Raw genomic sequence first — 15,298 nt, forward strand, 5'->3', positions numbered from 1 at the left:
ACAGTCCCCCACAGGGACCACGGGGAGGGAGCAGGAAGGACGGGCCACACGGCCACTGCTGGGCTGGTTGGGGAGCAGAGAGCAGAAGTGGGTCAGAATCCTGGGGTTCACACCCGCCACAGCAGGCCCCGGGACTCCGGCAGAGCGAGCTTCACACCCTGGCCCTGGGAGGAGATGGAAATTAGTGGCTTGGTGGACTCCTTGGCACAAGAAGTTCCCGTTTAATTCTCCCAACAGCCCGGGTGTGGAGCCAAGTGACGTCCCCACTTTACTGACATCTCCGACCTGCCCGGCTGCCGAGGGGGCAGGTGGACGTCCGCAGGCCCCCGCCCGCTTTGCCGGCCCCCTGCGCCCTCCTGTGATCGCGGCGCTCGTGGTGACATGCCGGCTCTTGGGGACCTCGGGGGCTGGACCGGTGGTGGGGCTGACAGTGTCTTGCAGGAGAAGACCTTGGTCCCAAGCAGGATGCCCGTCAGCCTCGCACACCCCTCCTCACAGGCGGCCCGAGCGGGAGGCAGGCGGACGCTTCTCCCAGGGGCTGAGTTGAGCCCGCGGCCAGGCGGAAGCCGGCGTTGTCTCCGGGAGGCCGGCCACCGGGGAGACACCTTAAATCATTTCAAAGCTGCCACCGATGCCCTTGGTTGGGGTTTGGCTACTGAAATCCAGAAACGCTCTGAAGGCCACTCCAAGACCAGCTGCAGCCAGCCTCTCCCCTGGACGGGGATGCCAGAGGGTCCCAGGGCTGTCCTCGCCTCTCCCCCACACACATGCTTGTGCACACGCAAGCCACACTCCCCCGCGCACACACTGTCTGCACCCACACTCCCACACGCCTGCACACGCGAGCTCGCACACACAGGAAGGCAGCTTCCCAGCTGTCCCCCAGTGTCCCCACCCGAGCGGAAGCCCAGGCCTGGGGTGGCATCTGGGTCCTGAGGCAGCCGCAGCCCCACCTGGAGTCCAGGCTCCAGCCAAGCGGCTGTGGGAGCGGGGGTGGCGAACAGGTGGGGGCTCTCACCGCCGCCCCCCTGCCCGGATGACAGGTGCTCGGTGCCATGTGGGGTCTCCAAGCCACCGCCAGGCCAGAGCTCTCGCCCTCGCTGGCCAGGGCTTCCGGAACTCGGGGCCGGCCCCCGCTGACGGTTGGGGCAGCTGGTGTGTGCCGTGGGCAGGGGTGCGGCAGGGTCGGGCTGGGGCTCCCATCTCCACGCTCCCCTCCTGAGGCCCCGGCCTCCCAGGCCCGCTCACAGGGGCTGGACGCGAGGCCCCTGCCGTGTGCGCTGCCCTCATTCCAACCCCGGCTCGGGCTCTGGGCACCGCCCTGCCCCTTGGCTCTGGGACCCAGCCTGGGGCTCCCCGCAGACAGCCTCCCCAGGGCAGGAGGGCGCCCTCCACCCCCCGACCTCCAGGTTCCCCGACCTCATAAGCACTGGCTGATAACAGATCCATAACAGATCGATTATGGATCAATATGCAAGGAAGCAGCAGCACTCCTGGCCAGGGTACCCACGGCCCTTCTGGATGCTGACCCCGAGCCCCAGCCCCACTGCCCCCGAGCCCCGCATGGCCCCCAGGACACCCCCCACTCCCTGCTGCCTGTGGGGACAGAGGGGAGGCGGCTGCTCTGCCCGTGGTGAGCCTTGTGTCGCAGCCCCACACCCCGACACTGGCCTGGAGACCCGCCTGCTTGGGGTGACCCACCCAAGGGTCCTCTCAGGCAAAGCTGGCTTGTCCCTGGGCCGCCGCGGGCACGTCGTCCCCCCACACCTGAGGATGCGGCGCTCGCTGGCGGTGCTCCCAGAGGAAGGCAGCGTGGCTCCAGGTGCTCACAGAGACCCGGCTGGAGAGAGCCCTGGGAGACGGCCCATGTCCGGCTGCTCCAGCCACCAGCCAGGAAGTCCCAAGGGGGTGGCCTGCCACCAGCTGGAACCTCTGGTCCCGGCTGGGGGTGCTCACGGGGCAGCGAGACAGAGGAGGGAGGTCGGCTGCTCGGGACACCCTCCCGGGCTCGGGGGATCACGCCTCCTTCAAGGTCAGGCCCCTGTAATGTTGCCAGGGGACCGCGCTGGCCGAACGGTCAGGCCCAGAACGATTGCCGCTCTCAAGGGAACCAGCAAGAGAGGGTTCCTGCCCGCGCAGTGCTCGTCCACAGGGCGCGGGGCACCCACGGCAGCGGCGGGGCCACAGGCGGGAACCGCAGGCCTCCGAGCAGGGAAAGAGTCAAGTCAAGTCACCTCCTCACGCAGGGGTCATGCTCACAGGTCACACGCACACGCATGCACACCAGAACAGATGAGTGAATTCTGCAAAGCGGAGGAATGAAAATCCACACGCAGAGCCCAGCCGCGCTCCCGCACACACAGCGACCGGTGTGACCAGGAGCGTGAGGAACGACCCCGCCACAGACGGAATCACCCGACGGACCCGCCAGGAGGCCCAGCGCTCGCTCGCTGAAACCCGCTGAGGGGTAAACTCGCATTCGCATGGCCAGGCCCGGGAGCGCAGACGGCGGTCGCACGTGGACGTGTCCATGCACGAACAAGATGTCCCAGACACCCGCGCCCCAGTCCGTCCGGGCAGCCGGCACAAACACACCACAGTTCGGCCGGCCTGTCACCGCGCCCAGATGCGGTGTCCGGCTGCCGAGGCCCCTCCCCCGCAGAACACCAACACGGTGGGGTGAGGAGGTGGCGAGAAGCGAGGAGCACCGACCGCCAGCCTGCAGCGGCGGACGGGGGAGCAGTACGCGACCTTAGGAAGGAAGGTCGTTCCGACCCCGCCCCCGTGGATGCACCTTGGGGACGTCGTGCTCAGGGACACCAGCCAGACACAGGCAGACCAGCACCATGCGCTGTGTGCACGTGAGGTCCCTGGGGCGGGCAGGTCCGGAGACAGACTGGGCGGGGGCGCGGGGAAGCCATGTGTCGTGGGGACGGAGTGTCCTGTGGGGAGACGGCCGTTCTGGGGGTGGGCGGTGGGGACGGTGCACAGCGGCCAGTGTGCCGAGTGTCCTGGACCCGCAGCCGGCGGACGGCTTCGCGGTAACTGGATGTTTGTTGTGCTCTAGCAGGACAGAGTGGGCCCGAGGAGTCAGGAGCGCTCCAGGCCTTGCAGCCTGAGCAGGAATGAGGGACAGCCCTGCCGGCCTGCTGCCTGTGCTCGTCCTGGCCCGCTGTACCGTCACACGTCACGTGGCTCGCTGGTGTGGCACCGTGGCCTTGGCCGCCTCGGCGGGGCCTCCCTGGTCGTGGAGGGGCTGAGCCTGATGAGACACTGCTAGGTCCCCGAGCCCCCGTCGGCTGCTGGGACGGCCTGCAGCCCCAGAGCCGCGTCTCAGGCAGAGCCTCAGAAGTGAGACAGGGCTCCCCGGACAAGGGCAGCCTGGAGCGGGAGAGGAACTTTCTGGAACACGGGTCGACAGGCAGGGATAGGTCCACCCCTGGGAGCAGCTGGGCCTCCCTGTCCCCCACCCTGGCTCCCGGGGCCGGGCGGGGGGGCAGAGGAGAGCCGGCTGGGGCTCTACTCCCCGTGCCCCTGCTCTCCCCTAGGGGGCCGGCACGGTCCTCCCCGGAGCGGCTCACGTCCCATCATCCTGTGGTCACTCAGACTCACAGACTGGACTCTCAGCTGCTATTGGGAAGTCACCCTCGGGATCACTGGGTCACTTGGACGTCGAGAATTTGTATCTGCTGCTGTCGGTGTGACTGAGGACTCTGCTCGTGGGGACAGTGCCATACAGAAGTCACGGAGAGCTCAAGCCGCTGGGTGTGCCCCCGTGTGTGAGGGGCGCCCGGTCACGAGAGTCCTGGGCGGCAGGGAAGGCCCCTGGGAGGGAGGGGGAGCCCAGCTGCGACCCCAGCACCCTCAGCTCCAGCCACAGGCCTGGGTGGGACCGAAGGCCGTGTCTCTAAAAGGACACAGGAGGGGACTCGGGGCAAGCGGCCGGCCGCCTGCCGAGGGCCTGGGGGGACCGGCCACAAGCCCGGGGGGGCTGCCTTCTAAACACGAGCGGCTTTTCCTGGTGGCCACGTGCTCACCCTGTGGTCCCTGTGCCCACAGAGCTCAAGGGGCAGCTGTAGGCATGACCAGGCTGGGGGGGGGTACAGTGAGGCCAGAAGGCAGGGGAGGGGGACAGATGCCACCTGCTCGGACGGATGCACCTGCCTGGACAGGCGGCCCAGCGTCCTCAGCAGCCCGCGACCCTGCCGTCCCCAGAGCTCAGCCCTCTCCCCTTCCCACCCCGGCTACACTCACACACACACCTGCCCCCCCACCCCCCGTATCAGGCCCCCCACGCCCTGGTTTTAGCCGCCCTCCCGAACCTTGTGTGCAGTGATGGTTGGGGTCAGGGTCAAAGCCAACCGCTACACCCCACACCATGGGAGTCTCACTCAACGTACCCAGCCAGGGTCATGCGGGCCTTCCCACCAGCGCGGGACACACGCTAGAGTGCGAGCGAGGGCCTTCCCCCACCCCGTCTCTGGCCTGTAACCGTCGGGACTCAGGACAGCCCGGCCCGGGCGCTAAGAGCACGGTGAGGGACGCAGGAAGGGACTGCCGGGGGTCCTGGGACTGCTCCGGGGTCCCCCTCCCAGGTAGCCCGTCCAGCCGCAGGGCCCCAGATATCCGCGTCCCCTGGCCCCCCGGTGCCAGGGCACACGCACCAGCTACGGCAGCCACGTGGCCTCCTCCAATGTCATGCTGAGCGCCAGGCCCTGGCCCACCTGCGGGGGACATGGCAGCCCTTGCAGCTGTCCCCAGAGTGGGGACCGGAGTGTCCGTCCCCGCGCGGCCCAGCTCGGACGGCGCGTCGGAAGGCCATGTGACGGCGTCTCTCAAACAGTGAGCAGCGCCCACGGCAGGAGTCCCGCACCCGGTCACTGGCAAGGATGACCCCGCGGCCAGTCCGTGGCCTAAATGTCCGTGCACGGGGACGGCTGGAGAGACCGTGGCGCGCGCACACTGGGGACGCCAGCCGCGGGCAGAGAGGTGAGCCGCACACTCACACCCACGTCCCGACACGAAGGCCCTGACCCGCAGCCGGGGGACACAGTGCGGGTAAAGGGTGTGAAGGGCCGGCTGCGGGGGGCGGGTCCTCGCCCCAGACGTGCCCTGCCTGGGTCTGTCACCAGACGCTTGGCCACGGCCAGAGGGAGGCTGCCGGGCAGAGGGGCCGCAGGGGAGGCGGAGGGACTGAGTTTTGGTGTGGCACTGAGCGTTCTGTAGGGGACCCTGCGGGAATGCTGGGTCTGAATAAAGTCCAAGCACAGAGAAAGGGTGAGCTAAGGCACGGTCGCTGCTCAGTCCCGCGGGCAGAAATCGGGGCGCAGAGACTGAGAGCGGGGCCCCAGGAACCACCCCGTGGGACAGCCAGCTCGACAAAGGACACCCCGGCTGACTCGGAGAAGCCTGCCCACCAGGGTCAAGCCTCCGACGCCCAACGAGTGCCGCTCGTCACCTCTGAACCGTGGTGTGTGCCCCGGGCTGGGGTCCTCAGCTTGCGCAACCGGGTTGGTGCGTGCGAGTGCATCTACGCAGGCACGGATGCGCGGGGCGGGGGGTGCGGGCGCAGCCTGAGTGTGTGCCCGGCATGGGTGCATGCATGGAACACACGTCGTAGGTACACACAGGTGTGTGTGCTTAGATACGTGTGTGCAAGTGTGTAGAACGGCCTTCGGCTTCCCAGAGCCAGCGCAGCGATGTGCGAACTCAGGGCCCCGTCTGGCGGCCACGGCGCCTTCCCATCTCCCCCACCTTTCCTGCAGGGCCAGGCGGACATGCGCAGGGGCTGGTGGGAGCTGGGTGCGGCCGTGCTGGGCAGGGATGTCCTCCAGCGTCCGTCCCGGAGCGTCCAGCCTCAGCCGAGGGGGAGGGGACCATCAGGCCCCCTGTGACATGAGGAGGTACAGGCCTCCGTCTCTCTGTGAGACTGTGCCTTGGTGCCTGGACGAGGATGCGGCCAGGCCTGAGGCACCCCCACCCCGGCCTGTGTCACCCCTGGGCTCAGAACTGGGAAGCCCAGCGGGACCGGTGCTGTTCCCAGGGGCAGGAAAAGGGACGGACAGAGGCTGCCATCAGGGCCTGATGAGAGGTTCAAACAGCCCCCAAGGTGGGAGGGGCGGGGTGCCCACCGAAGTGGGTGCCAGAGGGCCGCCGCACTCTCTAGGGCAGGGGCGGGAGGTGGCGAGCTGGCCCTCTCTGGACTCACCCACAGACGTGGGCTATGCAGCCCGAGGGCCGCTGGCTCAGAGGGGCCAGGATGCGTGGAAGCTGCCGGAACATGGTCCCCTACATGTTCCACAGATGTCCACAGATGTCCAGGGGCCCTGGAAGGTGGGAAGGCAGCCTGGGGTGGCGCCCACCCCCGGGCCGAGCTCAGAGCGCAGACACAGCTCCCCGGCACGGGCTCCCCACAGCTCTGTGCCCTTCCCTTCCTTGCCAGGGGGAAAGCGAGCCCCGCGCGGCTCCAGTAAGGAAGGGCAGAGCGCCGCAGGGCCCTGGGGCGGCCCGGGCGTTCCCACGACGTGCGCAGAAGGCTCCGCACGGCTGGTCAGAGCAGAGCTCCGTGTCCCTGTGTACGGGCTGCAGGTTAAGGCACCAGCCGCTCTCTGACCCGCATTGGGCCAGGGTGTCCCAGGGGTTCCAAAACCAGTGCAGGTGGGAGTCCAGGGGAGGGCCCAGTGGGCCGGTGCTCCCGCCACCAGGGGACCTGGAGCCGCCCCTGCTCACTGTCCTGGAGCGGCGGCCCGCGAGGCGGTCCCACGGCGCTGGGTCAGCAGAGCTCCCCAGAGGCCAACCCGCCGCCGACTGCCCTGGCTTTTGCTTGCCCCCCCGACCGCCCCGCCCTGCCCCGCCACCACCTTGGCTACTTCTGCTGCAGGAGGGGGATGGACTGATTCCGGGAGCTTCTGAGGGCCGGACCCTGGAACCAAGATCCTTTCAAAGAGCAGGAAAACCTTGGCCCACGGGTGGGGCTTTCCTTCTGGTTCCAAAGTCCTGACGGCCAGGCCAGACCCAGGACTTGTTTGGACCTTCAAAGGGACCCGGAGCTGCCCTGAGTGGTCAGCAGCCGCCACTGCTCTCGGCCTCTCAGTCCATGTACGGGAAGTCTTGGCTGTAGGACGGACACAACCCAGCAATGACCCCCTGGGTCGTTAGGGACACATCTGAGGGGTCAGAGTGAGTCAGGATGCTGACTGGCAGTGACCCTCAGGTGCCCACCCCCAGCTGTCCCCCTGGGGCCTCTCTGCTGGCCGACCTCGACCATCAGCTCCCGACCCTCGCACAGCCGACACCCCCAGACTTATGCCCTTTAGACCACTGGTGGCCGTAGGCTGAGCCCCGGCCTTGCCCCTAAGTGGGCTCCTTAGAACAGTCTGGCTAAGCCTCAGGAGGCGACCGGAAGGACGGGGGTCTATGCGACCAGAGCCACCACATCTCTCACCCCAACCTCCTTGGATCAGGCAGGGGCGGGGCAGGCAGGGGTAGGCCCCGTCCCACTCAAGGGCTTACGGGACCCGGGGCGTTCCTGAGGGACCAGGAGCCCTGCTTCAAACGGCGGGTCGCTGTGTTTTCACCGGGGGGGTTTCCAGCTCAACGGCAAGTGTCCTGTGGCAGCCAGAGGCGGTGAGCCAGGCTGCAAACAGGCCCTTCCTCTCCGGGCCACGGCGGGAGACAGAGGCAGCGGCGGAACGGGGGCCGGGGAAGGCCAGAGGGGGTGCGCCTCACCTTCCTGCAGACGCCTGCCGGGTTGCTCGTGGGCCTCCCACCTCCCACCCCCGCCGAACCCCCCCATCCCCCCCATGACCTTCTGGGCCCTGAAGCTCCGCGCCCCACCCCACCCGCGGGGGCCTGCCTGCCCCGCAGGGCGGTGCGACCTTGGGGACGAAGAGCACGGGGAGCTTCCAGAGCCACAAACCACCCTCGCCGGTTTGGGAAACAAGCTGGCCGGAAACCCCACAGGGCCTGACGGAGGGACCCAAGGCCCACGTGTATTCCCGCCTGGAGAGCCCACCGCCTCCCCTTCTAGTGCCCCAGCATAGGGGCACACAGGGGCACACGCATGCGCATGCACACACACGCGGGGCCGGTCTGTGGGGCCATGAAGAGGCCAGGAAGGGCAGGCGCGGCTCAGGGGTCTTCTTGGAGCGGCAGCCTGCCCGATACCCTCTGTTTGGCTCTGGGAGTGGAGGACGCTCGGGGTGCCTGTCAGTCTCATAGGGCACCGTGTGCGGTAAACAGAGCCCCAGGGCTCGGGTGGGGGGCTGCCAGAGCCTGGAGACCCTCCCCGCCAGCGCCCCACACAGAGAGCAGCCCTGTTTTCAGGGAGATGATGGGATCGATTGGTCCTCTCAGCAGCAGGGACTGCGAATTCCTGTTCGTTCCCAACCTCGTTCACCCCCGGGATGGCCTGTTGTGTACATTACAGGCTTTCCTTTTTTTAAAAAGATTATTTATTTATTTATTTATTTGACAGACAGAGATCACAAGTAGGCAGAGAGGCAGGCAGAGAGAGAGGAGGAAGCAGGCTCCCTGCTGAGCAGAGAGCCCAATGCGGGGCTCGATCCCAGGACCCTGAGATCATGACCTGAGCCGAAGGCAGCAGCTCAACCCACTGAGCCACCCAAGTGCCCCCATTACAGGCTTTCTGATGGCTGCACGGTGGCATCTCTCCGCGGTGTTTGCCGGCATTTCCCTGACGACAAGTGAGGGGAACCTACTTGCTTATGTGCGATCGGTGTGAGAACGTCTGCTCTCCCCACTCTGATCCGACAGCATTCTGAACATCCGACCCAGGGCAACAGGGCAGGAAAATAAAGACGCGGCGTCCAGCTTGGGGTGGGGGAGTAAGTTGTCTTTCTGCACTGATGGCAGAATTCGCTGTGTGGGCAACCTTGGGAAAATGTACAAAGAAGTCCTAGAACTAGTAAACGTAGTGAGGTTTATACAAGATCTTTGTGCAGAAATAAAGTGTATTCTATTTACAAGCAACACACGCAATCCAAAGTTTAAATAAGAAATAACACCTATGGACTCTGAAAAACAATCTGAGGGGTTTGAAGTGGCGGGGGGTGGGAGGTTGGGTTACCTGGTGGTGGGTATTATAGAGGGCACGGATTGCATGGAGCACTGGGTGTGGTACAAAAATAATGAATACTGGTATGCTGAAAATAAATAAAAAATAAATTAAAATTAAAAAAGGAAGAACACCCAAAATATGAAATATTTAGGGAGAGATCTTACCAGAAGTGTGCATGTTCTGACTGTAAATTATAAAATATCGCTGAAGGGAATTAAGGTGAACTAAATAAATGAAGAGATGAACCATGTTCGCGGATCAGAGTATGCGGCTCTGTTCCTTCGAAGCAATCAAAGTCCGATCAGACGCTTCTGCGGAAGCCGACGAGCTGAGTGTCGAGTTCACGGGGAGATGGGAAAGGTCTGGGATAGTCCAAATGGGATGAAGGAGCCTGAGTGTGGACAGATGCTACCTGGTGTCGAGACTATCACAATCGAGACAGTGCGGTGTCAACATTAGGGAAGACAACATACGAAGGGAATCGAGCAGAGAGTCCAGAAACAGACCCAGAAACACACACACAGTTTCCAACAAAGGTGCAGAGACAGTTTAGTGGAGGTCGCGCGTCCGTAGGCACACGAGTGGAACTTTGACCCACGCCTCTGACCATACACTAAATAACTCAAAATCGTAAACCTAAATATATAGCCTCAAACCGTAACATTTCTAGAAGGAAACAGGAGCCAAGATTCGTAACCTTGAGCTAAGGAAAGATTTCTTAGCTACACCACCAAGAGCACGGGCCATAAATGAATGTGCGTACGCTGGACCGCATCGAAATGAAGAACTTCTGCTTTTCCAGAAGTGGCACTGAGAAGCAGAGGACGAGCCGCAGACCGGGAGAAAAGTCTTCGCAAGCTCTTCCCTGAAGAATTTACATCCAGAATACAGAGAGAGAACTCCCTAAACCCCAAACAGGAAAACAAACCGCCCTGTTTAAAAAATGGGCAAAAACAGGGACACCTGGGTGGCTCCGTTGGTTAAGCAGCTGCCTTCGGCTCAAGTCATGATCCCAGCGTCCTGGGATCGAGTCGAGTCCCACATCGGGCTCCTTGCTCCGCAGGGAGCCTGCTTCTCCCTCTGACTCTGCCTGCCTCTCTGTCTGCCTGTGCTCGCTCTCGCTCGCTCTCTCTCTGACAAGTAAATAAATAAAATCTTTAAAATAAAATAAAATAAAATAAAATGGGCAAAAACCGTAAGTAGACATTTCACCAAAGAAGGCACACCGATCGCACATAAGCAAGTAAGTTCCCCTCACTTGTCATCAGGGAAATGCCGGCGAACACCGCAGAGATGCCGCCGTGCAGCCATCAGAAAGCCTGTAATGTACACAACAGGCCATCCCGGGGGTGAACGGGGTTGGGAATGAACAGGAATTCGCAGTCCCTGCTGCTGAGAGGACGAATCAACGCCCCTTTAGAGAATTTAGTCTGGAAGTGTCCTGAAAAGGCGTGACCCGACCGTCACACTCGTGGGGGAAGGAAAGCGTGGGTCGGCAGGAAGCCTCGCGCACAAGCATTCTAGCAGCTTCGTTGGCCATGGCCCCAAACTGCGAACAGTCCTTGTCTGTTCCTGACCTCCTACGCTGAAACACGTCCCCTAACAATTCCTACTAAGTTGAGGCTCTAACCCACGGCACCTCAGAAGGTGACCTTATTTGGATGGAGGCCTGTGGCAGCTGTCGCGAGTGAGGATGAGGTCACACCTGTGGGCAGGGCCCCCATCTAGCACCACCGTGTCTGTGTAAAACGGGGAACATGGGCACAGACCTGCACACGGAGAAAGGGAGAGGACCGAGGAGCTGGTGAAGATCTCCGGCCAAGGCCCGCGAGAGAGGTCAGCAAGCGCCAAAAGCCGGCGGGGAGGCCTAGCCCGGAGTCTCCTTCCGTCTCAGAAGGGGGCACCCTGCCGACCCCTGGATTTTAAGCGTCCAGCCTCCACACTGTGAGACAATCCCTCCCTCCTGTCTAAGCCTTCCAGTCCCCGGGGCTTTGTTACAGAAGCGTCCGGCCGTCCACCAGTGAGTGGACACCAGCTGTGGGTTTTTCAGAGATGCCCTTTATCTGTTTGAAACCCTTGCACTTGCAAATAAATGAATAAATACAATTATTAACTTAAGTTGATTGAATTTAAAGTGGCGCCAACCCACATCTGGGCAGCGTGGTGTCATCAGTGCACTCGTTCTGCCGCAGCCCGGCACAGCAATCCGCACTTAGCCCTCCGGGGGCTGCCACTCAGCCCTCCACGGGACCCTGCAGGCAGCCACTCCGTGCGGACGCTGGGGCATAAGCCTGCCAGGACTCAAGGGGCTCCCTGGCCCCTGCTGCCGGCTTTGACAAGCAGGGGGGCCCTGGGCTGTAAGCTCTCCGTGGCACACAGGCGGCTCCCCACTCTGCCGCCTGGACAAGGCAAACCCGCACACACACTCGGTTGCTGTCTGCCCCTCCAGTTGAGTGTGGCCCAGTCGGCAAGCAGCAGGCACTTGCTGAGAACGCATCAACTGGACCAAGCAAGCAGCCAGGCCCGGGGAACCATGACCTTGGTATGGGGGGCCGCGGCGGGCAGGGAATGAGCCCAGGAGGGGCCAGAGAGCCCGAGCGGCCAGCTCTGGGCTCGAGAGCCTGCATGGCCCGCTGTGCCAGGTGTGTGAGGAAGCTCTCTGAGGGCGCTCCTGCCTGCCCGGGCAGCTCCACAGCTGACCTTGAGAGTGTCCCCGGGGCGCAGCGGGCCAGAGTCCAGGGGTGGCCCCTCTGCCATGCCCAAGGGCCCCTTGCCCTGACCCTGGTGGAGCCTGGCTGGGAGGCACCGGGGAAGCCTCACCAGGCGCAGGGGCCGCTCGTCCAGGCTTCCGGAAGTCTCAGCTTGCCTCCACCCATCTGGGCCCCCTGCACACAAACCCGACCTGAGACCCCAGGTGGCCCCAGCCTGGGAACCCCTACGCTCACCTCCGGCCTCCTGCAGGGCTGCATGCTGCTGGTTTTGAGAGTAGCCCAAAGCCAGGCAAGGGAAGGGGCAACGTGTCCCAGGACCCTGGCCCTCACCCACCAGGGACCCCCTCCCCCTGGAAGCCCCAGGCTTCCCTGCAGCCATCCTCCCCGCCGTGGCCGACCACCGAGGCCAGCAGAGCGGCTCCGGGGGATGTTTGTGCGTCCCCTCCCCATCCAGCGGAGGTGGCACGTGGGGGCGCCTGCCGGGACAGGCAGTGCTGGCCGTCGGCCCAGCCAGGAAGAGCTTCCTGCCCTGTGCAGAGCCGGGCTCCGGAGAGATCACATTTCAGCCGGGCCGAAGATGGCTAATGCAGGTGTTGGCCCAGAAATGCCCTTAAAAGGCCGAGGCCGGCCAGGCTCCTGTTCCCAGGGGGAGCGCAGGGGCCATGGGGGCGCCGACTGGGGCTGCCCCACGAGCAGTCACTTCAGTCACCATGGCGACCTCTAGTCCATTTATAACTCCTGCTGGGACCCACAGCCCTCCCCACACCTTCATATCTGGGAGCCTGGGAGCCAGAAAGGCGGGTCTGCGTGGCACTGGTCTTCCATTCGGAGAACAACCACCTTTACCTGCCACTGATCACACTCCTGGGCACCACTGCCCGTCGTGTGTCACTGACTGACCACTGGGTCACTGAGAGATGGGGTCAGTGACGAGCTCTGGTCTTCATCCCAGACAGACCGGAGTCCCGTACCTTCCCCCAGAGCTCCTCCAGATCTGTTGGTCTCTCTGCTTGGTCTCTACATGCCTGGCTCTCTCCTGCCTCAGGGCCTTTGCACTTGTGCTCCCGGCTGGTCTTAGCTGGAGCTGTCCCCAGTGCTGACTGCCGGTGCCCTTCCTAGCTTTCATCCAGCTGCAGGGGCTTACGTAATGACTCCCCCCCCCCCCGTTCGCCCAGTCCACATTTGCCATGCCCTGCCCCTTCCCAGTGCTTACGGGGGCCAAGCTGAGAAAGGATTGGGCAGGTGAACGGGAAGCGGGGTGCCGGTCGGAGGAGCAGAGGCACCCGAGAAAGTGAGATTCCGGGCTGCTCTGCAGAAAGGCAACAGCCCAGCTACCCGAGGGCAACACCCCCACCCAAGGGCAGGGGCGGGGCTGCTCTCCATCATCAGAGCCAGGACGGGGCAGACCCCATGCTCCCGGGACTCCCCTCACCCCGCCCCCCCTCCCAGCACAGCCTGCACTGTGTCCCCAGGCTCCCACCTTCATCCCAGCCTCTCTCCAGTCTCGGCCTTGAGCAGGTGGAAACTCACAGCTGACAGACGCCCCTTGCCCTCCCCAGGGTCCCCCAGCAGCCAGAGGACAGCATCTACTTGGGGACAATAGGCACCACACAGAGCAAAGACCAATGTCAGGGTCAGTGTCTCAAAGCCGTCCTCCCCCCATAGCCCACATGGTCCCAACCCCTCCCCCCGAGCCACGCTGGGCCCATGCTCGGGGCCACCAGCACTCAGATACAGCGCCATCCTGGGAAGAGGTCCCAAGAGCCAGAGACCCAGACGCCACTCGGCCGTGGGGCAGAGACCCAGACGCCACTCGGCCGTGGGGCAGAGACCCAGACGCCACTCGGCCGTGGGGCAGAGGCCCAGACGCCACTCGGCCGTGGGGCAGAGGCCCAGACGCCACTCGGCCGTGGGGCAGAGGCCCAGACGCCACTCGGCCGTGGGGCAGAGGCCCGGCCAAAAATCCGGTCCTGACCCCACCCAGCTCTTGCAAGAGATGCTGATCCAGTAGCCTGAGGCCCCAGGGCCAGAGCCTGAGTCTGAGCTGGGCTTCTGAAACCAATAATCAGAGAGCCACGGTGAGCTGGCATCCTCTGGAAGGCCCGAGCATCTCCCTGGGGGACAGAGTCCGGCTGGAGGCGCACCGCCCACAGCTCTGGCACAGCCCCAGGCCCCGACTGGAGCCCCCTCCCTGGGCCGGTTCCTGGAAGCTTGGTCCCTGGGCCCGGCCAGCTTCTCGAGCCGGCGTGTGCACGGAAGCTGCCCCCAGCCGTGGCTGGGAGACCGTGGAGGCGGAGACCGGCTGCCTGCTCTCTGCTTGGCGACGGCCACGGCCCAGGCTCCCCAGGTTCACTCCCAGCTTTGGACTCGAGCTCCCCGGAGCCTGGCCTGTTTCCTGGCGAAGCTTCCTCAGGAAGCGTGGCGAGCGACCCCATTTCCCGTTCCCAGAACGGGCAGGGAGCACAGAGGCACGGGCCTTCTCAAGCAGCCGGGGCCACGCGGACAGCTCAGGGCAAGCCCGACCCCGCCACACCTCCGTTCCCACAACTACAAACGGGGGCGAGTCTCCCCTCCTGGATCCTGCCAAGGGCCCAAAGCCAGCACCGCCGGGTCCTTCCTGTGGTCCCGAAACCTTCCGGAGAGAACAGCCAAGAGCTCTCGGAGCCCGCGTGGTCTCTGCAGCCTCTGGTCACGAGGCCTGGACGAGGGGTGGGGGACCGAGAAGCAGGAGGGCAGCCTTCAGGGCCGCGTGAGCGCGGACGCCGTCCACAGCCTTCGGGGCCGCGTGAGCGCGGACGCCGTCCACAGCCTCCCTCCATCCCAGCCCCACAGCGACGTTCAGGATACACGGTGCGGCTGGCAGTCGGCTCGGGTCCAGCTGGGCGTCCACCCCCTTCAGGAGTCCCGGGGGTTCAGGACGGAAGCGAGAAAGCAGAGACAGAGGACGGCACTGTGCCCTCGCGCGGTAACGGCAGCGGGTGCGGCGCCGGACGGGGCCTCCCCAGTGGTGGCCCGTGGGCCGGGCTGCCCCTCCTCCTCCCCCTCCCTCCCTCTCTCCTGGCACCAGGGCACAGACCCCGGCTTCTGCCACACATTCCCCATCTGCCGCGCAGGCCCCCTGCGGCTCTCACCACGACGCCCTCGCGAGCCAGGAGCCCCTCCCCGCGCCCTGTGCGTCACTCCGTCTCTACCACTGAGGTCCCCTCGCGCGTCCCTCGATGCCTGACCGCCTACACGAGGTAGGTCTGGCTCCGGGCTGTGCTGGAAGGATCCCGGCGCGTGCTCTTCACCCGCGCGTTCCCACGACATGTGGCTGCCGCGGGCAGAGCCGTGGCTCCCACTCTCCCGCCGGCCCCGGAGGCGGGTCAGCACGGAGCTGGCCCCCGCCGGGTCAGTGACCGCCGCTTCCCACGCGGACGGCCCAACGGCTGCAGAGCGTCTGCTGGGGACCGCTGCCCGTTTGTCCATCGGCCTGCTGGCCCTGTTCTCTCTGGTTTGTAGGATTGCT

The 15,298-nt window shown here is 64.7% G+C and overlaps 1 protein-coding gene across 1 annotated transcript; it reads left to right on the forward strand.

The window, feature by feature from the left end:
* The first annotated feature begins 284 nt into the window (after window positions 1-284).
* LOC131825431 (collagen alpha-1(I) chain-like) lies at window positions 285-7,691 on the forward strand. The gene is made up of 2 exons (XM_059164849.1): window positions 285-2,861; window positions 3,071-7,691. The coding sequence occupies exon 2, from the start codon at window positions 5,599-5,601 to the stop codon at window positions 6,610-6,612; it is 1,014 nt and encodes a 337-aa protein (XP_059020832.1). The 5' UTR covers window positions 285-2,861; window positions 3,071-5,598; the 3' UTR covers window positions 6,613-7,691.
* Window positions 7,692-15,298: the final 7,607 nt, after the last annotated feature.

This window comes from Mustela lutreola, chromosome 2, assembly GCF_030435805.1.
Source record: "Mustela lutreola isolate mMusLut2 chromosome 2, mMusLut2.pri, whole genome shotgun sequence".
Lineage (NCBI taxonomy): Eukaryota > Metazoa > Chordata > Mammalia > Carnivora > Mustelidae > Mustela > Mustela lutreola.